The sequence below is a fragment of the Pomacea canaliculata genome, linkage group LG13, assembly GCF_003073045.1.
Source record: "Pomacea canaliculata isolate SZHN2017 linkage group LG13, ASM307304v1, whole genome shotgun sequence".
NCBI lineage: Eukaryota > Metazoa > Mollusca > Gastropoda > Architaenioglossa > Ampullariidae > Pomacea > Pomacea canaliculata.
The window spans coordinates 18,739,960-18,767,166 of NC_037602.1; the positions used below are offsets into that span (position 1 = coordinate 18,739,960).

General features: G+C 43.3%; 1 protein-coding gene across 2 annotated transcripts in view; it reads right to left on the reverse strand.

The window, feature by feature from the left end:
• Positions 1-5,895: 5,895 nt before the first annotated feature.
• Positions 5,896-27,207, reverse strand: part of LOC112554224 (protein CEPU-1-like) — an 87,344-nt gene continuing 66,032 nt past the window's right edge. For both annotated transcript variants that reach the window (XM_025221903.1, XM_025221902.1), the window contains 7 exons: positions 16,390-16,505; positions 13,843-14,047; positions 12,914-13,066; positions 12,565-12,693; positions 12,136-12,429; positions 11,169-11,399; positions 5,896-10,952 (listed from right to left, as the gene is read on the reverse strand). In XM_025221903.1, coding sequence (XP_025077688.1) covers positions 10,813-10,952; positions 11,169-11,399; positions 12,136-12,429; positions 12,565-12,693; positions 12,914-13,066; positions 13,843-14,047; positions 16,390-16,505 — 1,268 coding nt within the window. In that variant the 3' untranslated portion in view covers positions 5,896-10,812. The remainder of the gene's footprint in view (positions 10,953-11,168; positions 11,400-12,135; positions 12,430-12,564; positions 12,694-12,913; positions 13,067-13,842; positions 14,048-16,389; positions 16,506-27,207) is intronic.

The window sequence follows — 27,207 nt, forward strand, 5'->3', positions numbered from 1 at the left end:
TCTCTCATTATGAAAACAGATAACTTACGACGCGCATGCGCTGTAAGCAATGTACTCGTTTTTTTCCGGTTTTCCTTTACACAGTGCGTTTAACTGCTGCAGTTGTTGTTTTGTTGCTTTGTCAATAGAAAAAAAACCTAGCTGTTCTGCGCACAAAGGTCGACACAGATACAAATTATTTTCGTGCAAATTAGGGTAGCTTTGGGATAATTTCTATTATTTGCAATGTATTTCTTTCCATAAAATTTCTTAGGAGATCATTGCTTATAAAATAATCTGTACAATATGAAGCGGTAAAATATAAAGACTATCCATAAGCAATTTTATTTGCTTATGTGTTTCTCTACGTACGATAGCAGAAGCGCAGAACAGCATCACACAATAGAAAAAGATCAAAAAGAGGTTTATCATCCCTTCTCTCTTCTCTCTTTATCTCCTCCAGATGTGAGTGGGGGTTGGGGGGAAGAAGAGAAAGATAGTGTGTTCCAGCAGCGAACTATTTTCGGTGCCAATATATACCACTCCTCACCACCAGTAAACATACCTGCACAGTTTTTAAAAACAAATTACAGATGCCAAAAATTCAATATAAAGGCTCAGAAATTATTAAAAATATAAAAAATAATCTAATACTGAAGAGAAAAATATGTTTAATAAGCATTTAACTAACACCAGCAAAATTACATTAAAAATCCTAATGGGGCTACCACAGAAATTTATCTCCGTGGGAAATTATGCAGTAAGTACTAAGACAAAGTTTCCAGTAAAGGGAGATAGCAATTGCTCTGGGCCAACCTCCTCGTAAATCTCTCTCTCTCCTTCTTTGTGTCTCATCGCTGTTTCAAATAAAGATGTTATCAGCGTTTGTTCCGAGTAGTTCAGTTACTTCACAATTCCTTCTGCCTTTAGGAACAACTGGTAACATCTACACAAATAGAAATTTCTAGAGCAACGCACACCTGCTCAACTCAGCTCACAATCGAGTCACAATCAAAAGTAATATCCCTGCCAAATGTGGTTGAAATCGAGCAAACGATGTGGACTTACATAGGTTTCCAGCACTGTCGCTCACTAATCACCATACTCTGCTTTATTTATAAGGTGTCATGTTAAAATACCTTTTCAGTTTAAAACCATTTCTCATCATAATATCATCCTCCGTGTAATACCCGTTCTTTCGTGTGTGTGTGTTTAGTTGCTAGCCTTCCCCCGCACGAGCTTTCTAAAAGTTCCCCTGTACTCATAACTGCCCCAGCCCCACCCAACCCTCCCCAAAGCTAAAGTGTAAGAAGTCTTGTCGTAATCCGTGTGTAGGGCGTGGTAGTAACATCCTCCCTCACCTGTACACATACAATGTCTCCGTCATTCAGCAGGAGAGAAGTAGGTTATAAGGCTAGATGATAATTATACTGTATTTTTGTTGTATTACTTTACACTGGGGGAATTATATGGAAGGGGGTGCCTTAGGCTGTAGTCTCCCTCCACCTTTTAACTTAGCCTGTGGAACCTGCTCAGACATTCAGTTCATTAATAGAAAAATACAGTAGTTGTTGAGGTACAAAATTGTGTGACCGAACGAAATATGAACAATCAAATTTTCCTTTTCTTTTAAATTTTACCTTCCATAAAGGAAGAAGAGCCGAACTAAAGGGAAGTAAGCACTATTAGTTTGAAAAAGAAGCGATAAGGAGTAGCGTCCCATGAATGGACTCGAAGCGCATTTGTTTTTTGAACGGAATCAGAGGCAACGCCAACAACAAAAGTGCAACTTGAATTCCAGCTTTATGGGCAAAATGTTTGGTCTGTGAGTTATTTCTTTGAACACTGACAGGGAAAGGCCCTGCATCAAATGCCGTTAAATCCACACAATGGGAATGGAAGTGACTTGTAGAGCCCGAGAACCAAAAGCTAATTCCAGATAAGAGCGATGGCTTTCCCGAACAACACAGCTCCTTCCAGATTGACCTGAAACTAAGCACACCAACAAAAACACTACAAGAGTTTGTGCTGCACCAGTTATCTACCACTGAAATTTATCACTGTGCGAAATAATGCAGTAAGTGCTTAATGTTTAAGAAAGAAGTGATCAGTCGTGATCAGTGTGCCAGCCCTGATGTCTGTTCACATCATCTCCTCCCTCTCTGCAGTTCCTGTCGACAGGTCCGTTGCAAACTCGTCAGCTTTATCGCTGTACGATGATCTCGTGACGACCTCCGCTGCAAGGGTCGAGCGCTCGTCGCCGTCAGTGACGATCAGGTGACCTGGACTTGGATGTCGTCTCGGCCACACCGGGCTCTCCTTGCACATTTAAAATTCTTGCTGCGGTGGCCATGATAAAGCTTTAGGTGTTGCTTGTAACCGATTTTGCTCAGTTTTGATGCGAGTAGCCAGCAGCGGAAGACACACTCGGCCTCAACCGTAAGTAGTAGTAGTGGGCGAGGTTCTGTAACAGTGAAGACCTTCACATTGTACATCCCATAATCTTGGCTGTCGAGTGGCGGGGTTTTATTACTTCGGTTTATTTTTGTTGCGGAAAATACAAAGTTTTCTGCTGTTGTTGAAGATGAAGCTGTTGTAGTACACTGCAAGGGGGAAAAAAAAAGCGAATTCGTTGAGCGGTATATTACCTCCTGAAGGATTTATTTTGGTTAAAAGTGCGACGAGAGCATTTATTCTTGCCGTTATTGAACATTCTCAGGCATTGTTCGAGTTCGTTCTTTATAAGATTTATGGGTACAGAGATGACATTTCAGAAATGTTGTGTTATAGAAATTTGGTGCTTGAATAGAGGTATCGGGTACAAGCCCATTGAACTGAAGGGACTGACGATGAACAGTCGGGAGTGGGATGTGGAGCTGTGTGTCGTTAATGAACTGCCTTTAACGAACCAGATGGTTATGATATTTTATATGTATATTTTTGCATAAATTAAAATTAGGCCCAGTCCATTTACACTCACCTTAGTAAATTTCATGCTCCGCTCAGTCTTGGTGAGACACATTGGTGGAATGGAGTGTTGATTATTGGCCCACCCTCTTCTTCCAAACCAGATTTGTTCCACTAATTTACTCCTCCACATCGAGGAGAGCGTATAACTGCCAGAAGAAGCAGCGCACATGACACAGAGAGAGTACGCAACATGGCGACCTGAACAGTTATCAGTATGACGACAGCGCACAATATGATGACGTGTCCTGCGGTAGTGTTGTGACGTATTCTACAACTGAGCTGCGCCAAGAGTTGTGGAGGTAAGGACGGTTAGACCACGAACTTGTATTACTGGACTACTGACAGATGATTTTTTCTAGTTAACTACTAAAACGAGGCATGCTAATACAAAGCTTCCGGTTTAGTCACATTCTTTGTTTAGGCTCACCGAGACTAACAGCAGAGAACTTCGCAAGATGTTAAGCGTTGGTCTTGGCAGACAGCAATTCACCTAAACACATCCATGGATAGACTAAACTGTCAGAAGCCGTTAGACAGCACATCATAACTTTGTTCTACAGAAATAATCCAGGAGGCTTAGACACTGGTAATGCGGTGTGCGCCAGTAGCTTACTGTAACTTGGTTTGTTGTATCTCGGTGGCTAGGAGGATGACATGAAATGTTTGCACGTGTAACAAAGATTTGTTGCTATTACCAACCATTTTTCTTTCAAGGTCTTCACAATTTATTGTAATCAGGATGCCTTCAGCTTGTTTGACTGTAGTTTACTGTTGTAAAAAATTCTTCTGTCATCGGCTGTCGCCACAGTTGAAGGATGTAAGACATTTTTGTGATTAACTGTCTTTGACTGCAGTTTACAGTTGTAAAGAATATTAAATCAGTATGTTCGATCGCCACCACAACTGCTGTCAACATCATCACCTACTTCTACACCACCGCCACTACTTCTACCAACACCGCCACAACAACTATTTCTACACCACTGCCACCACATCAACCCCCAAATTCGACACCACCACGGCAACCACTACTTCTACCATCACCTCCACAATGAAACTACTTCTACACCACCACCACCACAATTACCGCTGCCGCCGCGACGACGACGACCACCACCACCGTGGCCGACCCTGACGATGTAGACCATTACAAGACTGAATGACACGGATGCTTGGTGGAGGCAAACACATCCATTATTCTCCGCTGTAGCCCGCAGGCCGGCCTTTTCCTGTCCGGCACCGCTGCACGGCCGGAGGGCCGGACTAAAGGAATAACGGAGATTTAACGCAGACCCAGGCCGCTACGTAGTTAAGTGGAAGGGCGTCGCAAGTTTGTCTTTCCCCGGGGAGTGTCGCCTTTCCGAAACACAATATAGACAGCTATAGAGGCGCCGCGCTCGATCAATGCTAAAGGAACTTGTCGACAAGAATTAAATTTACGCCTCCGATTCTAGCCATTCACTGCCGCAGAAAACAAACAAGAAGCAGGCTGGGGCCGGGGCGCAACGACGGCATATGGGTAGGCAGAGATTAGCGATGAGAAACGGGTCCCTGGAAAGCAAACACCAGCGCCACCCTGTGGGATATTCCGCTCGCGCGAGACTCGGCGAGAAAACAAGACTTGGCGTCCTCCTCCCCCCATTGCAGTTCAGTCCGCAAACGACTGTAATCCACCTCGGCCCTTGTTAGACTGTCCCAGGCCCACGAGGACCGCGTAATCTCGCAAACGCTCGTTTAGTCTCGATGCTCTTCATCCCTCCCCTTCTCCACCAAGCTTACACTTAGCCCTGCTCTCACGTCTGCAATCCACCCATCTGTCCCTCCGGAGTGTCCGAAGAGAAATCCAACACCCGTCAGGAAAGCTATAGGTGATTAAACCTTGACAAATGAGGTGATCATAAAGCAGTCAGGTCTTTAGCTTTCAACGGTGTAGTCTTTTTTTTTATAACTGTACGTCACAAGTTATGTGCAGATGAAAAAATGTTTTGAATACAGAGATAAGATAGTAATATAATTATATAAAATACAAAATCTTACGTTTATTTAGTATGCCACTCCCGAATGGACGAGAGATGGGGCGGGGGACGGTTGGCTGGTTGAGTTTGAGAGCTGTGTGTGTGTGTGTGTGGGGGGGGGGGGGGTGACGTATACACGTACATATCATCACCAGATACATGAACAGCACATGCACACCATCTACCAAGAGTGAGCAAGAGGGACAACACCTGATTGTTACTCTTGGGAATGGCATCCTGCTGTATCTCCCTCGAGGCTTGTCGTGGAAAACACCGCCATGCCGGACCCGAGATTACAGACCCCGGGAGGAATGTTTGCACAAGCTGGCGCCAGCACCCTGGCAGTGACTTCACACATCACACGACGGCTCTGTAGCCTTTCTCCGTCACTAACCGTCTCCATGTTAGCGGCCACAACTAGTGGCGGGGGACGCTAGCTGGCAGCACGTGCTGCGTGACCTTTGCCTCGGTGCTCGTGCAGCACGTGACTACAGCGCCACGCGCACGCCGGCAGCAAGACGTTCTCACAGAACCTTTACGAAAGGGAGAGTTGAGTCTGGGTTACAGAGTGTGAAGCAAAGATGCTGGATTTTCTATGTAATCATAAATTCCCACTGGGCCGCGCTACCGTCTGTGAATAATAGCATGCGCAAGCGCTACTTCCGGTGGGATTCATCCTACAAATGCCTGCACAGCGCTGCAGCTGAGGTCAGAAACTCTTGTAGGAAGCTGTCCAATGGTTTCCTGCCATCACGAGTCGTAACCTTGCATTGTTTAAAAGGTTAAAGGTAAATGGTACTAATGGGTATCAAGGCCGTTGAGAAATAAATTTTGGTAATTTTGTGGTTTCTCTGTCTCTCTCTCTCTCACACACACATGAATACCTAACTGAAGCCAGGCAGTCAATCACTCTTTCTTAATAATCCAAATATTTCTTTTCCGAAACGACTTTATTGACAAGAGTAGTTAAATACATCACTGAATTGTGTTCTACATAAAACAAGAAATAAAAAAGTAAAGCTGATAGCATTCAAGATAACGAATTTCTAAAAAAACCAACTGGTATAAGAAGGTATGATTCTCTAAACAGTCGCAGGTCATCCACATCACTATGTACCTGTCGGAAACATCATACAAACGGTAACAACTGCTTGAAAACTTTCTGAACTCAATGTAAGCTTCTGTGGAAATATTTTCTTTACATCCGGAGGTACTTCTTTATACCCGGTCATAATTGTGTTGTATCAAGGATGCTTGATATGTATCCAGGTAAGAACATCGTTAAATGACTGTAGATAATATCCCAAAATGTTTCAACATCACAAATTCTTTGCTGTCTCCGTTTTTCTTCAAATATACATTGTCATGCATGGAGGATGGAAAAAGAGAAAGAAAGAGAGAAAATCTTGATGTTTCCTAAATATTTTCCGTGGAATCCTGGCTACCCACTGGATGTCTTGGTATCAAGCTAAACGAATGCACACTGTGATAATTTACTGAAGCGGTAAAAATGTAGCACAGCCAAAATATCACATACGAAGCGGGGGGAAATGAATCATTAACAAACAAACAAACAAACAAACAAACAAACAAACAAACAAACAAACGCACAGACATACAGACATGCAACCTCCCACACATTTTGTAATTCAAGTCACAGCGAGAAACGAACCCAGGGCACAGCCACTTACACACTTTTCTAACAGGGACAAGATCAGTGAACTGACTGCCCGGACTGTCACCAGGTGTCATTCACCTCTGTCATCTGGGGTCATTCTAAAAGTAAAACAAAACATTAACTGGCGGTTGGCATCTTCACAACGACCTTTCAACTTACGCTTGAAGACGGAGAACAGGTCAGGTGGTCGTAATGCAAAATAAACAAATAAATAAATACGAAGAAGAAATCATACAGAAAGCCCACCATCGGGGATAAATACGAAAGGTGACAATTATTATTATTTTCAAAAGGTTAAAAAAGACTTGTGTAAACCCTTTTTTAATAATCTAGAAATTCTTGCATAAGAACTAACAATGGTTGTCAGACAAATAAATATCTCCGAGGACTGGTGCCGACACACTCCCTTCTCTAGGTCTTTAGGGAGGAGGAGGAAGGAGGGCTTATCACCTCAGGTGGGATAGATGTTGACAACATTCTTGCTTCTATTATGGTCGCCGGTACTGAAAACTGGAGACCATTAATATTTTTGTCTGGAACTGCTACCCGGCACTGCTGTCATGTCAGGGCAACACTGGAGGATTTGGTTGAAAACCTCGCACGTGTGACCGAAGTGACCTGGACGATCTGTTTCAAGGTGTGGACATGATGACCTGCCATAGAATTTAAATATCTTCATGGTTTCAATGAACAAAATATTTCCCACACCATCTTGGCTTTGACTACAAGATGCTGAAATGGTTACCTTGGAAACCGGTGATGGCTCATAAAGCTGTTTTGGGTGCATTCAATGTTAATGAGAGTTTTTCTCTGTTGTGATAAAACATCACAATGTCGGAGGAGACGCACAAACTTTCGCCATGAAAAGTCAGTTAAACGAGATCAGCTTCAGGCAAATAAAAATAAACTCATTATCTATGATGAATTGTTTTAACACAGAGGCAATACTTAACAATAATAGCAACAGGATTTGGAATCGCTTTTCTTTCTGAGAAGACAACTAAAAATTAAAACCCGGATGTAGTTAATAAAACAATTTACCCGAGTCGACCCATTGTAAGTACACATTTATTTTAGTGATGCTGAAAAATATTTAAAATCTGCTTGATATAAACTTTGGAAAACAGCCACTAAACTGTAAAAGTTGTGAAATGGACAAACAGCTTTCTTAGACAATCTCATGCAAAGTGTTTAACGAACGAGTCTTCGTCTGAACATGACATCCCAAAGCCACAACAAAGTGAAATGTAATGAGGTCTGCATCAGTAGCATCTGTATCGCTCACAACAAACCAAACAACAATATCATTTCTAAGTGTTTATCATTAATAATGAGTCGCAAACACCTCAACAACTTGCAGAATGAATGAGCCACAGCGTGGACACAGTGAAGACTACAATCACTAGATACAGACAGAGAGAGATGCAGGAACCAAGAGACTGAATGTAACAAACTGAAACAATATAAAGATGTAATTCATGAATTATTATTATTAGCAATAAATACTGTAATGTGAAAAAACATTTCATGTTTTATTGTCAAAGCGCTATGGAAGTGATAGTCATAGGAAAAAACTTAATAAAACTGTTTTCTTTACTCGAAATGCAGGTGATTGTACATAAAAATAGAAGACATTTGCCACACGTTGAGATGTTTGATTTACTTACAGTGTGTCAAAGGTCAACAATGAACTGTCAACCATGTTTTCACCATTCGCTTCCTACCAACATGTATCGCAGCAAATTAAAATGCACTCGTTCAAGAAATGTTTACATGAAATGAGAACATTATCAGTAAATTTGTGAAGCACCACCAGATTCGTGAAGATGAATATTGTCCCCCTTGTGTGGAATTTCTGGAGCAAAGACCAATCACTGCACGACGACTAGAGAGACAGAACAACCGATCAGAGGTTGAAAGAAAAATCTAGTCGGTGGAACTGTGTTTTAGTTTCTATGTCTAACGAACAGGGCTGAATTCAAAATGCTGGTCTCAAGATACTGATGGAGAACCCGAATGAAAGAGAGATTAATGTCCTCGAGTCAAAAAACGATTCCGCAGTTGTCCCCTCCCCTCTCCTCCATGTCCCCCTACCTACTATGGAGATGTAGGGTATCTGGGGTCCCACAACCCAGCAAGACGACTGATTTGTTTATGTTTACCATCCCAGTACACACCACAGTGATTTTATCCCGGTTTTATGTTCAATGCCCATATTGCAACTTTTTACAGGTGTTTGGAAGTGTTTTGAGTCTCCACACCTACTCAGAAGATTTCTCTCAAGTGTTTTGATTCCACTCCTAGAACAGAGACCTTCCACAACTACTTGATGTCCCATCGAGAAGATGTTGGTTTGCACACAATGCTTCATGTTGCGCCCGGTGACTAATTATCAAACAAGCACATGGCGATGATTTTACAGTTCTGTAGTCATGGCAGCGCAACATCACCCTCCACTGACGGGAAGATGTATTACAGAGGAATAAAGACGAATCACATCTCTCAAACTCGTCACTAGGTGACTGTACGAGCCTGAAACGAGTGAAAGTTCGAGGGCACAGAGTTCGCCCACGTTCTGCAGGGTGACCTCTGACCCCCACGCATCTTTCTGCGTTGGTGGAACGATTCAAAGTACTGCTCCTCAGTGTTGTGGTGTTCAACAGGTTGGAACATGGCATTTGGTAGAAGCTTGGGTACGAGTGTCTAATGCTGATAATAACGAGAACCATTTGGAAGTCGGTTATAGTGACGCGGTGTCAAAAGATGCCGTCTGACAGCGTGACCTTTGCCCTTGGATGCTGGTAGGTCCAACACATTTCAAGAAGATTGATAGAAGATTAAAGCTCATATCACATCATCACACATCACACAGCACTATGAACCCTGACATCTGAGGTTGCAGTTATACCGACACTTGAATATTACACGGTTTTCAGACGGTTTCAGCGGTGTCATGCGCAGTGACACTTGTATCAGCGGTGTCATGCGCAGTGACACCTGTGTCAGCGGTGTCACAAAAACTAACGACTGAGTCTCTCGACTGGAATCTTCTCCGTCCGTACAGTCACAGCAAGACTGTAACCAAGCAACGGACGATATTTGCGACAAAGGTCGCGACTTTCCTCGCCAAGTAACGCGTTGCATGCTGGTCAGCGAAACTTTCCCCCACTTCCGGAACACGTGACTTGAGAATCAGCTGTTCATTGTCTTGTCTCCTCGGACAGTGCAGGACACAGATTCTCACAAGAACACACAGGACAGGATTCTCCGTGAGGTTTCTCCTCTGGAAGTCACAAGTCTCGCCTGACGAGCTCCTAGGTCATGAGAATCACGTGACCAGCTCTTCACGTGGACGTAACACTCAAGCAATCCAACCACTCGCAACTTCCGGTCGCCCAGTCAGAAGCAAAGTGTACTGTTTATCACAAGTTACAAAATAACATCAGATTACCAAGACATCGAGATGCATGATAACAAATGAAAGCTGCTGGTCTACTCGCTACCTCCTTCTCTCATTCACGAAACTCTGATTACATCGCCACAGCTCGGTCACACCCAACATGCAACAAAAACAAAACATACACACATTCATTAACCTTTCCTTAAAATTATCAAATGATTAAATTGTGAGATTTCAAGATGAACAAGAATTCACTAACTGCCAAGTTTCAAACATCAACGAAAAGCCGAATCTCTATTTTTCTCTTATCTTCTTTGACAATTCACAGTTGCACGGGCACGTGGCCTGGAGAATATCATCTAGCAACAATTTTAGAGGCTTACTATTTATATTTTATTAAATACATCGCACGAGCCCTAATATTACAGATGCTATGTAAACGATTGAAGTCTTATGAGCATTATTGTCTTCAACAGTCTGACCACACCGACGACTACCTGACAATGAACGATGAAATAATTTGTTCCTGTCTTCATCCAGAATCAGTTTACAAACACAACAAAAGCAGAAGACCTGTTCTGTACTAATTTTCAACAATGGTTTGACACGAACAACAAGTCTGGAATATTGCCTTCATGACTGAGCCCTGCTCACGTTCGCTGAGAACGATTCTGTTGTGACCTCTGACCCTCGCCTGTTCACTCCGAGCGTCCACCCTCGTCACCATCACACACTTCCAACAGTATTTCACAGGTGAGTTGATGCTGATGTCAGACTCCTGCCACAAGTAGTATTGTCATCAGTGATGTCAAAGCGAGGAAGGGAATATTCAGGAGCTGGGTCTCGCCGGGTGCACCGCTGACGGGGTACTTTGTACCCGGTCTCTGATTCAACCACTCACTGCCTTCGCCTGTGGAGACGAAAATTATCCGTTAATCAACGTTAATCAACCAAAACCGTTCTGACAAGCACAAATATTTTTTTTTTCAAAAAAAAGGACAAGTACACTGAAGACTAAACAGCCACGAGCTCGACACGTGGACCAACAGAATCGCACGTTAGTCATCCCACTCTCTTTCTATCTCTTCATCCTCTTCTCTCTCTCCCTCCCGAACTTTGCACTGACCGTTCTTTCTGGATGTCTGCGAGCTCTCGACCGGTGAGGTCAGCGCCTTCTCCTTGGGGCCCGTCTCTTCATCGTCATCCTCTCGGGTGGGCTGGGTGTCGGGCCTACCCGGATGACGCCACGAGCCCTCGCTTTTGTTTGTGGCTACCCTGTACCACGGGTTGGTGTAGGCTGTCGTGGTTGTTGGCGTGGTGGTCGTTGTAGTTGTCGTGGTCGTTGTTGTGAAGACCTCTACAGCACAAAGTGAGATCATGCGACCTTAGTGTACCGCAGGTGAGAATCTGGGTTTGAATCACTGATTTGGAGAGTTGTAAGTAATTGTAAGTACTTCGGTTGCTAGGGAAACAGTATCGAAAGGTGCATTGGAAGTGCACCATAGTAAATGCTGTGGGCTGGAGGTAAGGGGACGAAATTAGACACACGCATGCGTGCTTTGGCGCACCTCCACCTAGCCCAGAGATGGATGGGAGAGAACGAGAGTCCATTTAATTCTAAATAATTAAATTCTTTTCCTCTCGATTTCAAGATAAAAGCCATGTCTGCACGCTAACACTCTCGAGCGGCTGCCAGAGGCCGGGTACAAACAAGATGGCTAGTGCTAGCAACATGGCCAACAGTCAGGCTAAATGTTGGTAGTCCATGAGCAGGTGGAATCAACACACCTTTAGCTGTATATAGGAATATTGCGTAATATAAACAATCTATCAAAAGAATAATAAACAAATCAACACACCTGTAGCTGTATATAGGAATATTGCGTAATATAAACAATCTATCAAAAGAATAATAAACAAATCAACACACCTGTAGCTGTATATTATTCACATAAACAATCTATCAAAAGAATAATAAACATATCAACACACCTGTAGCTGTATATTATTCACACAAACAATCTATCACAAGAATAATAAACATATCAACATACCAGTCTACAAACAGGATTCCCTCAATGAAGCACACTTACCATACAATGTCATCTCCTCCTGGTCCTCGCCCAGAAAGTTGCTGCCGACACACTGGTACTTGCCGAAGTCTGTCTTCTCCAGGTTCTTGATGCGGAGGCTGAGGGTGACGGAGTTCTCCCACTCGTTGCGATACACTTCGATGTCGTACTTGGAGTCGGACTTGGTCAGCGCTCGGCCATTGCGCCGCCACTCGGTCACCGCCTGCGGGTGAGCATAGATGTTGCAGTCCAGGATCGTCTCCCGGTTCAGAAACTGTCCGATCCGCTTGCTGGGCAACGTCACTTCCGGTGCATCTAAACAAACACAAAGAATCTCAACTACAGACAAATATTAAATGTTTTTTGGTAAAAGACACATTCACTGAAAATGACTAAAATATAAACAAAAAGTGAACTCTGTGAAATAGAAATAGAGAGCCAGGTACTCACAGTTGACGATGACACGGATGGCTTTGCTGACAGCCGGGGGAACACCGTTGTCCACGAAACACTCGTAAACATCGTCGCACATCCGGGACACGTTGTGGATGACCAGGACCTCGCCTTCTGTTCCGATTCCTAAACATGGACAGGAGACATACAAATTGCAAGTAAGCGTTCTTGAGGCAGTTAACAAACAAACAAACAAACAAACAAACAAACAAACAAACAAACAAAACAAACAAACAAACAAACAAACAAACAAAGAGGTGGAAAGAGCTCAGAAGTTCGCAGGGGAGGATGAAAATAAGACATGAAGGGTTTGGAGGCAATGAGGGGACATGGGACATGAACTCACTCTCTTTCTTGCCGTTGGCTTTACGGTTGTTGCGCTTGTACCACGTGACGTTCGGCACGGGGATGCCGGTGACGTTGCAGATGAGGGTGGCCGTCTCGCCCTCCTCCAGCGATACCCGGTCAGACGACGCCTCCGATATTATCATCGGCGGAACTGTTGCCAGGACACGGAGAGGAAATGATAAATAAGCTCGTCGTTTGATAAACGAATGACGATGATGTTGATAATAAATTCGATAATTAATAAATTGTTGCCAGCGTGACACCTACACACGGTTTTGTGGAGAATGAGAGTTTTAAATTTCAAGCGCTGGGAATTTGAAATTATTGTGCTCAGCCCCAAAATAAGACTGAAATGACTCCTAGGATGGTTAATCTGAGTAATGTTAGTTGTCAGTTGATGAGCCCGTTAAACACTCAATGTGTCTTTTAAATTTGCAAGATGGCCGTCCGTCGTGTCGAGTGTAAAGTCACGTGACATTGTATTAAACATTTGCTATGTACAGGATGTGACATTCTTTGTCACTAAAACTAAAAACTGTCAGCTGCCGCTGCTTCAAGCTATGCCTCGGTTAACACGAGCACAACAAAGCCACTGAAATGTATTTTGTAGCTGGGAGGATTTATTGGAGAGGAGACAGGAGGAGCTCTGAGAGTCCTTGCACTGCTTTCGCCCGCGTGAAGTGAGGGACGAACCACTCACTCGGACGCCATTGCGCTCAAGAAAGAGTTCCCAGTCAGCTCGAGGCTGCAACTATTCAAGTACAGTCCTGCACTCACAACTGTACACTACTGTAGTCCAGGCGGCCATGGGTCCGTCCACAAAACAAACTGCATTCGATCCCCAGCGTCCAGCCAGGTAAAACTGTAACGACTACTGGACTTCCCACAGACTCACGCATGCGCATGGCACAGAATGTTTCTACTGACCTTGTACCGTCAACATGACCTTCTTGACCTGCTTGGGTTGCGTGTTGACCCGACATTCATACGTGCCGCTGTCGTTGTAGCGCACCTGGCGGATGAGCAGATTCCAGTCTTTGGTGTAGAAGCGCTCCACGCTGATGCGGTGGTCGTCTATCGTCCGGCGATCCTCCAGACTGATGAGGATTTTTCGAGGGTTGACCCAAATCACCTTTGGACCGACAGAGAAGTGGAGGTAACCACCATTACACACGCCAACCACAAACGCGAAACGTGTATTGGACGTAGAATGCACGTATTTTCACGTAGTTTGATCGTGCAGCGAATACTGATGTTCTTCCTTCTTTAAAATTATGTGTCTTGGAATAATGAGTTTAATAAATATTCTTTGAGCTTACAAGATAAGGAAACGCTCAAAAATCAAACAAAAAGAATTCTGTCAAATATAATTATACTTTCGTATGAAAGCATTGTCATTCCAGAGAGTACTCAAACTTTTCCGAAGCTTCTGGAAATAGCAAAAAATGCAAAACTATGAACAAATGCTTGACCAACTTTAACAAAGTATTTAGATGACAATTTTATATATGAAAAGCTTTGCCAAACTTGATGGAAGGTTTGTCCATATTTGTCCGGCTAAGGAAGGCTTAATTAAAGCGTCCTCTACCCACCTACAGACAGTAAATGACAAACCATTGAGTGCTCCTGTTACTACAAAAAAAAAAAAATAATTAAAAAAAAAAATAAATAAAAAACCCAGTCAGTTTAAAGAAAGAGTTCTGTCCAAATACAGATTTTTATCGAAAATAGAGTGATAGAAATTCATTTCAATTAGAAAGAAAAACAAGATGCCCACAGACCACAAAAAAGAAACTTCTAATGAGCGTCTTAAAACGAACATGACATTCTGCTGAGAAGTTAACTGCACAACAATCAATAGAAAAAAGCCAAGAGGGTGTTTGTGGCCTCATCTGCATCTTCTTACAGCATCCGATGGCATTCAGTCGATTACAGACGATAGGGACTGGGAGGGACCGGGAGGGACCGGGAGACTCAGGTGGGTGGTGGTGCCATGGATTTGTGAAATCGCTGAAGGCCTAAAAGAAAATTTATCAGGCTATGTGCTACATAACGAGCTCCTAAGAAGTCAGAGAAAGTTTCCAGTAATTTACAAGTTGCTTAAGGCTTCTGAAATGCCAATGATCTCAGTTGTTCTCATTGAGAAAGATGCCACCACCAGAGGGCGTGGACTTCACGTGGTCTCAATATTCTAGCAGTTCTATTATTCGCCTGTATACTCACAAACAAAGGCAGGGAGATATTACATGATATCTACTCACCAGCAGGGCTGACTTAAATGTTGGTTTACTTGAGAGGATTTTATTTCAGAAGCTGTGGTTTACAAGAGAAGGGAATGACCTCATGGACAAGTGATTCTAGTGACCGGATAACCAGAAACAACAGAACTAAAACAATAATGAAGATATTGATGACAAAGTGGGATTGGTGGTTGTTTAGGTGTTGATGATGGACGTATCTACGAATTATGAGATTTATGTTCATAAATCCTTCCTGTTGAATAAATAGCAGTTCATGAACAATCATCTTTCGCATTAGACATTAGATAATAAGACGCTGTTCCTCAGGGAATTTTTTTGTACATTTATTTCTTTCTTTCCTTGGATACAAGCCTCTAACACCCAGCCCGCCCCCCTACAAGGTGAGTGATTATGCAACTGCTTCAACAAACATCTGTTTATCTACAGATAAACCACCCTCTTGAGAAAAATCTCAATTCCATCGTCATAACCAAATCGGCCTTTTGGGATTTGAAACATTTTCTTTCAGCAAAAAGTTGCAGACACGCTGACAACCCTAAGGTCCTATCACTCAGTGATCACCAGAAATAATAAATAGGAGGATCATGCAAATGGTCTCACTCGTGAGACAGGAGTCAGCGAACCTTGAGACAGATGTTGTTGCAGGCATGAATTATCTAAATGCTAATTAATGCTAATTAAGCAGACAAAGATTCACACGGTCTCCAGGGAGGAAGGGACAGAGCGACACTTCAAACGGGTTGGATTAAAAGATGACAATGTTGTGGGAGTCAAGAACATCCCTTAGAGACAGGACAGTCTGTATTTAATGGTATTTTTATTCAAGTTATTCATCAATCTCACATTAAGAGGAAGGTGTTTGTCTATAACGGAAATAACATACTGAAGTATTTTGAACATGAACATGTCTTGTGTCTAGTGAAGCTGTTCACACAGTGTGATCCTTTGTAGGTGATAAACAATAATCACTGAAAGTCGGAATCGAGTTTTTAGGATTACAGATAAAGTTTTTCTTTTGCTCCTGTGATGCTTTTTGATTTTCCAGACTTTGATGTTTCTATAAAAACCTTCGCAGTTTCCAAATTGTTTCAAGTCTCCTGTAACATCTTGTAATTTCCCACACTCACTCACGTGCCATGAATACCTTGTACTACATAATCATGCTATTGATATCAATTTTAATTTACCAGACTCGTGCGTGTTCCTGTCATACCTTCTGGTTGCCCAGGTTCTCCACGGAGCATGGCAAGACAGCACGTGTGCCCTCAATCACGGTCACGTGCTCTGCTGTGGTGTTGAACTGCAGCGGCAACTCCGCCGTCGACGTCACTGCGACAAACAAGTAAACATGAATTTAACTACAGCAACAAGTATTGGTGTGTTTACATTTACTGCAGCAAAGAAGTGTACGAGCAGTTACTGCAAATGTGACGAATGTTAGGTAAACCTGTTCATTTCTTTATCCATGTTTTCACCACCACCACCACCAACACCACCACCACCACAACAACAACAGTTGTATGAATCGGAACAACAGTAGAAAAAACAAGAAAATCAACAAGAACAACAAAATAATGAACAGTCACAAGAACAGAACAACAAAGAAAGAAAGAAAGAAAGAAAGAAACAAACAAACAAACAAACAAACAAACAAACAAACAAACAAACAAACAAACAAAAAAAAAGAAAGTAGTCAGTTGTAATATCCTCGGATCATATTTTTAAAAAGACTTTGAAACAAAGTTGCATAAACATCTATATCGCCAACTGATTTCAATACAGTGTACATGTTTAAATTGTTTATTCCCATCGCACTAATAACGGAAAAGGAGACGCCCCAAAGGGAGATAACCGTCTCTCGCTTCCATCACGTGGCGCAAGGGGAGAGAATCAGTGTAGGATGGCGACGGCTCAGGAAGGTCCATATATGTTTGTGCTATCGACCTCAGCTCTTAGTGGGCGCTAGGAGGGATAATAATATCAAATTTAACTAAAATGTTTCCAGTCAACATTCCAGCCCAGTGCCGGCGTATCCGGGTTGTTTCCCTTCTCTACAGCTCGCGTCTGTTGAACAAACGTCGCCTGTGCCGCGAGTAGCGGAGGAAGTTGGGGGCAAGGAAGGCAGACACAAACATAAAACCAATAGAAGGTCTTTGCCAAAAGCTTGCCTACCGCCCCAGGAAGTCTTCACCCTCAAATCACTCCGCGGCCCGCAGGACAATGAAGACAAAGTCCGCGAGGAGAGCCGACAAGGGGGAGGTAACGCGGGCCAAACATGGCATTCAAAGTGACTGCACGGGAAACTCAAAATTACGATTTCGAAAAGCTAACCTGCTGTTCTGGAAAGGTCGATTATAGTGACACGCGGCAGTTTGAGAAAAGAAAGATCCTCCACACATCAGTGAAGACCTCGGAGTCTCGGTCACAGTCGGGTTCGTCTCCCTCTCCTCGCTTATTTTTTTTTGCGGTGTGAAAATAGAGAGCTCAGAAACTACCATTGCACAGGCTACACACACGCACATAAAGTCTGAACTTGTAATAGTTTTTGCGAATCATGTCTGTGCATTTGTGTGCGCGCGTGCGTGAACATATGAATGAGTGTATGTGTCCGTCATGTGTGTTTGTGTGCGTGTGAAATACCAGGGTTGTGTATGTTCACGGCTTTCGGATGAACCTTTTTATGTGGGGGGACAGATGACCTATAAGTGGCAGAATCATTTTGACAATTTTCCATTTTTCTGTTCAGTTATGATTGCGCCACGATTATCCTGAGGAAAATTGTATGAGAACGAAAACACACGAGCATGAACGAGTGATAAAAACACACAAACAACACACGTGAACTCTCACACACACAAACACATGAACATGCAGGAACACACACACACAGATGCTCTTGCTCGCACACTGAGCTCAGCTCACTCAGGGTACAGATGCGGGGGCCGGGGCCCGTTCCGGAGGCGGACGGAGTGAGAAGACGGAGGACAGGACGAAGAGCGGGCAAGATGGCTGGCGCTGTCCGCTCAATACAAAATAATAAAGTGCATCTCAAAGAGCAGGAAATTGCTCGACGTTAGCAGACGCCCCAAACCATCCACAAACTGTACTTACAAACCGGAGAGTTCAGAAATCCCATCCCCTGTCTGCTCACCGCACTTGGGAAGTATTTATATGATAAAGTTCGTCAGACTTTTCTCATTCTATAAACGAAACTCCTCTTCATCCATCATCCCCTTTATCAACAGTTGTCTCCAGACTGCCATATGCTTTTATTTCTATCGCATTCTTTTCTCTTCATGCCTCTGAAGAGAGTAGTTTCATCAGGGAGATGGGGAGAGCAAAAAAAAATAAAATAAATAAAAAATAAAAAATAAAAAAGAAAGAAAATCTCTGTGAAAGCTGGTGAAGGTTTATGATCATGGTAAACATGGTAAACAGATTTTTTCAAAGTCTCTTCTGGTCTCAAGTAAACTGCGGTTGGCGAGACCCCAAGGGTAGGTTCTGTGTTTGTAGCATACACACGAACAATAGCGAATCTACCCGATGTACTATTAGGAAACTATTCGTTTGAAACGAAAGTTCATCGAAAACAATATTAGTTCAAAGATTGTTTACTTCGCATGCGCAGACCCGTTGTGTGCGTCAGCAGTCCGTTACAAATGTAACTGTGGCTACAATAATTACTGTAGCGACAACGGATTGAAAATATCCATCATTTGTCAGGCGTTACACAGCATCCCTCCGAGAAGAAAAAGTCCAGGTCTCACACGGCGCAAGGAGAAGCGATAATCCTTTATCGCCAGATTACTTCCCCCTGTTCCTGCATTCGCTCCCTTGTGTCAGGGGAGCTAATCAAGCGTCCGCAGCAACGGACTGGCGCGGGTAATCATGGGAATGGCCGGCGTTCAGCTCTGGTCGTCTGATACCCTCGTTCAGCCACCCGGGGAAGCGTTTGCAGCGTGCACGTGCACTGAGCTCTGCTACCCGCAGTCTCCCCACACTCGGGTATCCACAGGTAATACCCGACATTGCTTCGTTTGATATTTTTTTGTTGTTAGGTGTGACCTGTTTATCAGTTTTATAAGTGTTCTGGAAAGTCTCAAACACATGTTGAGCATAGCGACTGAAGATAATGAAATCAACTGCTTGATGATAACGAGCTCGATGAAAGACGATGAAATCACTCGACGCAACGGAAGGGTTAGGGTTAGTGAAGAAAAAAAAAATACAATGATGGAAGCGGGAATCTATATAGGGTATAAAGAAAAAAAGTGAGTCTTTAGTTAGAACCACTAATTAACAATTAGAGAAAATTCTTGAAATGTTATGTTGAATGAAACCGTGAATGTTCCACGTGACACGACAAATAAATAACTGATAATTGCTTTTGTTTTTATTTGTTACTCCGTAGTCTTATCCCAGCTATCTCTCGCCTCTGTATCCCCATGGTCAGCATCCAGAGGCTGTTGGCTAAGTGGTGCCAGTTGTCGATGGCGGTGGGAATTCTCACAAACATCTTGACGGCAAGCCTGCTGGGCGGACGGCGCCATGTCTGGTCGTCTGCTGAGCGGCCTCGTCTGATTGGACGGGAGGCGCCGTGCAATTAAAGTTCTCGCACACTTGATTGACTTCTTTCGAACCACGTATGGTCGAGAAGTAACAAGATACACGGCCTTCACCTTCCCCATCCTGCCCGCCTCGGTCTGATGTCAGCGGCCAGAGGTCTTGGGGCTGCAGGAGGCTCACAAATATTTCAACAACTCGCGGCAATGTGTGTCTATGATTGCTTTTATTCTACCCAGAGTCGGCTGGGCCCTCACACACCCAGGGAAGCAGGATGGGGATGGTGGGGTGGAGAAGATAAGACACAGATTCATCTGGATGTTGACACCAGTACATGGACATACACATGTACACTTCTTGTTGTAGTTTGTCACAACAACAAATATGGACAAAATGGAGGGACAGGATACGATAACACCAAACGAGACAGAATTACTAACTTCGTCGTTTAGTAGATTCTGTGAAATAAATAAATATGACATTTCTGTTTTAAAAACTGAATTTGCTTCGGTGCTTGTACGGTTTTGATATAAGGACCATAATAAATTTTGAAATTATTCCATCAGTTTGAAGTAAACAGTCCGCTGAATGCATGCGCCATTTTGTAATGTCATCGCCAGATAACATCAATGATTATAATTTATAGAGTGCAGATAGGAACCATAACACCTGAAATCTTGAAATGTGAAAAAAATAACATAAGATTGAGAACAAAAAGATGAATCCTCGGAATGATGGCCGCTAAAGCGAAGTGTCGAAATGGTGGAGCCTGATGTTGTGAGATTCATTGAACTCATTCTGATACTCTCCTAGTAACACGATTTTTCTGAGATTTTCACCGAATGTATGCTCAACCACACAACTGAAAGTCCACCTGATGTTTCATTAACTCTTATTCATGATGATGATGATGATGTGTGAAGACGACAGAGATGAGGAATATGACCTTTTTTTAAAGCAGGTGCACTTTTTTCGGTAGAAGTGCAAAGGCTATGGATTTTGCGGATGAAGTCCTCAAGCAAAGAAAAAGAAAGTAAAGCCATCGCAGACACCACCACGACCGCCAGCAGCAGCAACATCTCACAGCATCGACCGCTAAAATTAACACACAACAAAGGTCCTGTACAGTTTCTCGCTTTCAAAACACTGACATCAGTCGTACAAATATTGCCCATGAGCTCACTTTCCCGTCCCCAGGCCCCCAGACGCTGCCCTTGCCACAACTCTTCACGTCGCGGTGTTAGCTCCCTTGCACGCGGCCTGGCGTCTACAGACATCGACGCCAGAGCCTCGAGATGACGAGTGACCGAAAACTAATCGGAAGGGGGGTAGCAAGGAAGTGTGTTAGGGGGTGGGGGGATGGAAGGTTGGGAACGGGGTAGGCGGTGGGGTGGGGCGGATCCGGGATGGGGAAGCTAATGAATCTAGGTAAGAGCATGCGAGATCTCGCGTTGCCCTCCCACACGATTTTTCTAGAAGCTTGCACGGTGCGCAGGACAGACCGGATATCGCCAGGCCAGGCCGCGCCTTTCTTCCATCATGACATTCGAGGGACAGAAACGCTTTGAAGATGTGACGCCGACTCTGTGTTTTAATTAGCTCCATCTTCGCGCATGGGCAAGTCCCGTTTGGGCTGGTTTGAGAGCCAAGGAGAGACAGAGACTGAGACAGAGAGAGAGAAGTGGGGGCAGAGAAGAGAGGAATGATTTTTGCGTTTGAGAACGTGATTGGAGGCAAACCCTCTCACGACTACAGTGCATACAGCACAGCTGGACAAAGAAATGTTGAACATGCTTACGCAGCTTTTTAGTTTTGGATGACCTTTGGCCCTACACCAAGCACCCCGGGGTCGATGAGTGAGGAGTGTTCAGGCAGGACTTAGTCCCCGTGAGCTTGTCTCCCTTACAGAAACAAAGATGAGGTGCGCTTTGCAGGACAGGCTGGGGAGTACAAGTCCACCCGACCATCCAAAAATTACGATGAGGTCAGCTGTGGATACCTACCCGCAAACACCCCAATAGATTTGAGTCAGTAAACATAAGGGGCGATGACTCCAAAGAAAAATATTTATCTGTTTAAATTACCTCCAACAACCTTCGAATAAAGTCTTGCAGTCTGTATTTTCTGGACTAAAATAACTCGCATTGTCCAGTTATCGTTAGGTCAAAGTGAGGAAAAAATTACGAGATGAAAATCCATGGCCTTTCATTTATTGAGCTGTTCCATTACTTCAAATCGAATTCCAGAACACTTTGACTGTGTGATGCAAAGAAATAAAAAAAAGACACGGCTCCAGTTCTATTTCTCCAGGCATTTGACTCTTAAGAAATCAGAGACCCACTTCCATGGTGCCAGGAGAACGGGACATGGCAATATCCGGAGTCTTGGTGTCATCCCGCAGGCGCGAGTTCTGTCTTTGGCTTTTTCTTTGCCGCCAGGGGGCAATGCAAGTTTAACTTCCTGTTCGTTTGAGCTTTGCCTCTTTCTATGGGATGCAAGGATAAAGCTGTCAAAATGGGGAAAGTCCAATATGGCAGTGATCAAACGAGAAAAAAATTGCCGTCTGACTTCCAGTAACTTGTTTTTTTTCAGTTTCGATAAAAGCAGGTAAAAAAAATTAGTAAAAATCATCGTGTATCACAGTATTATGGAATAATAAATGTAGGTATATTATTGGTAAAAAAAACCCCAATATGTTTAGTGAACGTTTACCAGCTGTGATCAAGTCAGTCTTTACTCGTTACAGGAGTTCAAGATGGCGGACACTTCGTTGTAGAGATCTTACATGGTTGGTACCTTTGTATTCTCCCGATGAAAAAAATTCTTATTTTTTTAAAGGATTTTTTGCAACGTGCTAAATGACCGAGAGTGAGAAATGTTTAAATAATAATCGTGTGTTTTATATCGTGCATGATCACGCTCACGAAAGAGATGTTCTTGAGACCAGGAGACATGGACAGAAGACGAAGGACAGAAGGAGAACCAATCGTGCAGACAGTAAGTACAAGACGGTCATCAGACGAAGAGTTGTGTTGTCCAGCTGGGTTGTAGGGGAAAAGTTTTTATAGGGTCATCCCCTAATCCCTTAATCAAACCCAAACAAAAATGTATTGACAGTTAACGAATTTTTCCTTAGGTTCTCGCTCCATTCCGAGGAGTTAAACAGAGAGAATGGGTGAGCTCTACTCACTCTTTATTGCTACCTACTTATCTCGGTTTCCGCTGGGAAAGGTCTGCCTACATATCTTATTGTATTTCACAAAATCCAAATGACTTTACTTCTGTAAACTCTGGAATAAAATTAACTTTTGATGGAGAGGTACATTTGCGAAAACTACACCGGGTATCTTGGTGCAGGAAGCTGCGGAAACTACCCGGCTATGAAAAAAACATTGATGTCGCTGTTGTGTCGCAGAAAAGGAATGACTGGTTCTACTCTGACTTCTCGTGAGATACAAGACCCGATATTGAGATCCTTGTAATCGATGGAAAGGGACACGGAAAGGACATAGAAATTAGAGAACAAGAAGAATAGAGGAGAAAATTCAAGTTCCCAGTACATCTTGTCCCTTTATCTCTCTCTCTCTCTCAGACACCCACCAACCCCGACACACATACATTCGTTTGTTTCTATCTTCGTCCATTTTACTCAATTCCTCTCTCTATATCTTATTTCTCCCGTAATCCTATATCTTCTTCTTCTCAATTTCTTCATCCTTTTGTTTTCTTTCTCTGTTTTCTATCTCCCTCTCCATCCTTCTTCGCCTGAGTTCACCGATTGATGGAATGACACGGCCATGGCGACTTCACCCACAAAGTCTGACTGGAAGTGAAGACTGTGTCTGTTTGGTCTTGGGATCCACTTTACCAATCTACTTCTAGACAGTTCTCTAGGATTCTTTCTTTCTCTCTCTCGTAAGTATATTTATTCAATTTATTTATTTCTCTACCAAATACTTTAACATTTCTAGTACGTTTTTCTTTCTTGATGTTATCGTTCAATTTCAAAGACGTTGGACAGAAATTTTTCTCAACAAAATTAATCCGCTTAGAGAAATATTAATCTCAAAACTGATGTAAATACCATGTTATTTACCTTTATTTTATTTATGTACTGACTTTCAAAGAGGAAGTAACCCTATTAAATAAATTTCTCTCCCTCTCTCCTCACTCTGTCTCTACCTTCTCGTTCTCCTTCTTTCCCGAGACTACCGCTGGATGACGCAAAGGGAGTCTCTTAAACAAACCTCGTCCTGGCACTTTCTGTCTATCCACTGGATAAAACACATTACTGAAGGGCGACCTCTAGTGGTGCTTATTGACCAAAGGCTTGATTCTAAGCGACAAGGCCCCGACTGTCATCCCCCATCGTCCGCATCCTCCACAGGACCGCGCGTTCACTTGTGATGGCGATGTCAGAACTTGTCTAAGCTATTAATCTACACTTATCCTTCGAGAACGACTGAAGGAGGGCACGATTCCCCGCATTGCATAAGTGTGCGAGTATAAAGGAGCATGTGCAACAGCGCACGCGCCAATACCCACGTGAGCTTATGTAGGATGCGCGCGCATCACGTGGGCCGCACTTGCTGCAGGTGATGGCGATGCTCGTGTCTCTGTTGCTGGAGATTTTCTGATGATAAAACACAAAGCCGAGGAAATGAGAGCCACGCCGCCGCTGGAATGTCATCAAAGTTTGGACAAAGCCGAGGGCTTGCCAGCTCTTGACAAAAGTGTGTGGCCCTACTTCAATATCTGGCCAGCTGAGGCAGTGAAAACTTCATTTTCTCAAGTGTTTGCCTGTCTACTCTGTTTGCACCTAGTCCAAAAATCGCATCTCCTTTTCAATTCCTTCCCTAAGTAAATTCCCTCTTTCCATTTCTTTGTTGGCAGTCAAAATTTATTGTCTTTAATAATAAAATTTCGTCAACTACTTCTGGATATATTTGGAACCTATCTGTAAACCGAGTACAATACACGAATAAGCTGCAAATACACTAACCAAAAAAATGTTAGAGCTACATAGAAAAAGTATTTTAAAGATTGAAAATAACAAAGGAAAAAATCGTTTCTATAAGTCTCAAAATAGTTTTATTCGTTTGCAAAATTAATGACAATCTACTAGACACAGAAAATCTGACTCCTTAAATATTTTTTACATTTCAATTGGTCAAGATTATGATAATATAAATAAAGTTTTCAGAGTTTTCACGGGGTGAGCTTTTACAGTCGCGATGGTGCAGATGGTGTATAAAATACATTTCTGCTGCGCATTTTCCGAGCATCCACAAGTCCATTTCAAGATGTGTTCATTTTTATTTCGTCTCTCCTCGTCCCCCAAACCTTACCCCAGTCCCCCTCCATCACTCTCACCTACTGAGGGCAAGGGGACAGCACCTGACAGGATCTCTAAGCCAGAAGTCGGCGGTGAAGAGCCGAGGATCCACAAAGCCAGACGACATCGAGTGAAGAGGTTGGTGGCGGAGGGCCCGGAGCAAGAAGTGGGGGACACTAGAGGTGGAGCACATCTCCAGATGAGACTGTGACTGACATCACCTTGACAATTTTTCAGGGTACTCGAAGCAGAAGCGAGGCCAGATCGACCTCTGATTAGAAAGCATATTGACAAACCGTAGCAGGCTGGGGGCAGTGGCAAGCGGCATCGACCCCTGTAGCTGGCGGCTTATTGACAGACGAGAGAGTTATCTGGGCGCCCACCCAGGCCCTTTCCTGATGGCTGGTCACTGATGTTGACGAGTCCCGGCTGCTGTTGACTATTAATTTTGACCAGCAGCGAAACTCTTGATCGGGAAGGTATTACAGGAGGAGCGGCCCTACCTCAAATTGACATTTTTTTTTAAAAAAGAAAATGTCTTCAGATGTCAGTCTGTCTGCCTGACTGTCTTCTTAACATCTCATCCATCTGACAGTTCTCAATTTTTTTGGGGCATCATTCATTGCTTCAGAAGAAATCATTGACAACGATTAAAAAAATGATAACGAACAATGAAGAAATTTTGGGATTAGTTTTGGAAAAAAGGTTGGTGGAGAGCTGGGAGAGACTGTTGCTGTTAGTCGTGAAGTCCTCCGAGCTCTCCAGAATTCACAGGCGACACTAAGAACAAAGATGGCAGCTCTTGCTTCTTGGGGTCTAATGATGGAGGTGGCTGACAGACAGTCGTCTTCTCCTGTTTCTTGGCGACTTTCGCCTGTCCCATTAGTCTAATTCGTTAGTTGGGTTTTAGATTGAAATGTTTCTCTAATTTGTACCATGTCGACAGCAAGCCTTCATCTAAAAAGAGTGCTGCTGATGCTCTTCTGAAATAAAATGTAAAACAAAGCCGAACCAGAAACAATTTATTGGACGTTTCGAAATCCACAATATCCGTCCATCATGTTTCGCTGTCAAAACAATTAACAACTTCTCACCCAACACTCGCACTTTTCTTCTCTCAAAGCAGAAAATTGGTGAGAAATGACTGGCCTCGCGAGGTCCACTTACATGTCCTACACGATTATTCCATATCTGCGTCCCAGTCCTTCTTTCATTTAATTCCTCACTTGCTTTAAATTATTGCCATCGATCCTTTTTTTTTTTTTTTTGCTGGACTGCCTCTTCGTTAGGTGGATGTTCTTTGAACCCTTGTATATTCCAAACATTTTCCGCCGGCTCAACGCAATGTTAGTCCTTTGAGACTCCTGCTACTTGAAGGTGTGTTCACAGAGGTTGCCATGTCAACGTGGTCAGACGTTTGAGTGTTCAGGGTGGAGACAAAAGCACCCTGCTACGACTTGGACGCGAGGACCTCTTTCCATCACCTTTACAACAATTATTTTCTATGAATTCAGGCAAACATTTATGGCAGTCAGCAATCTTTAATGTTATTGTAGTCTACATTTTCTACAGGCATGTAGATATTGTCTGTTGGATAATTTACTTACTTTAGAGAGCGGCTTGTTAGCTTTCTTTCATTGAATTCTTGCTTAGTTGTTAAGATGGTAAGTATCAAACTTGTAGAGAAATTTTTATTTGTTAGACATAGTATTTGAATTGAAAGTTCCAGAGACTAATGTCTGTTTTGAGGCTGTGGTCTGTAGTTGGTCCCCACATGTGGCTAGTGTCAGGCTCAGCCCTTCCTGGATTAATCAGGAATCCATCCTTGCTAAAAGGACAGTCTGTAAGTGTACAGCCCTGTACAGCCAGCTTAAACCAGCAAAGTCCACTGAAAACAACTGAACAGAGTGATGTCCACTCACCTAACTGGCTGGAGGGGGAAGAGCTTGGTGGTATTTTTGTCTTCTCTGATGTCTCTCTCGTGTGTGACTTGTGATTGTGAATGTTTTTGATGGGACTAGCATCCTATGTGTGGAGTGTCTCTCCCGTGTCCTTCTCGACATGCAGACTTCACTAACGGCACAGGTCTGTGGGCTTCATGTCCTCTTGACCTTTGTTATTGTTTGAACAAGT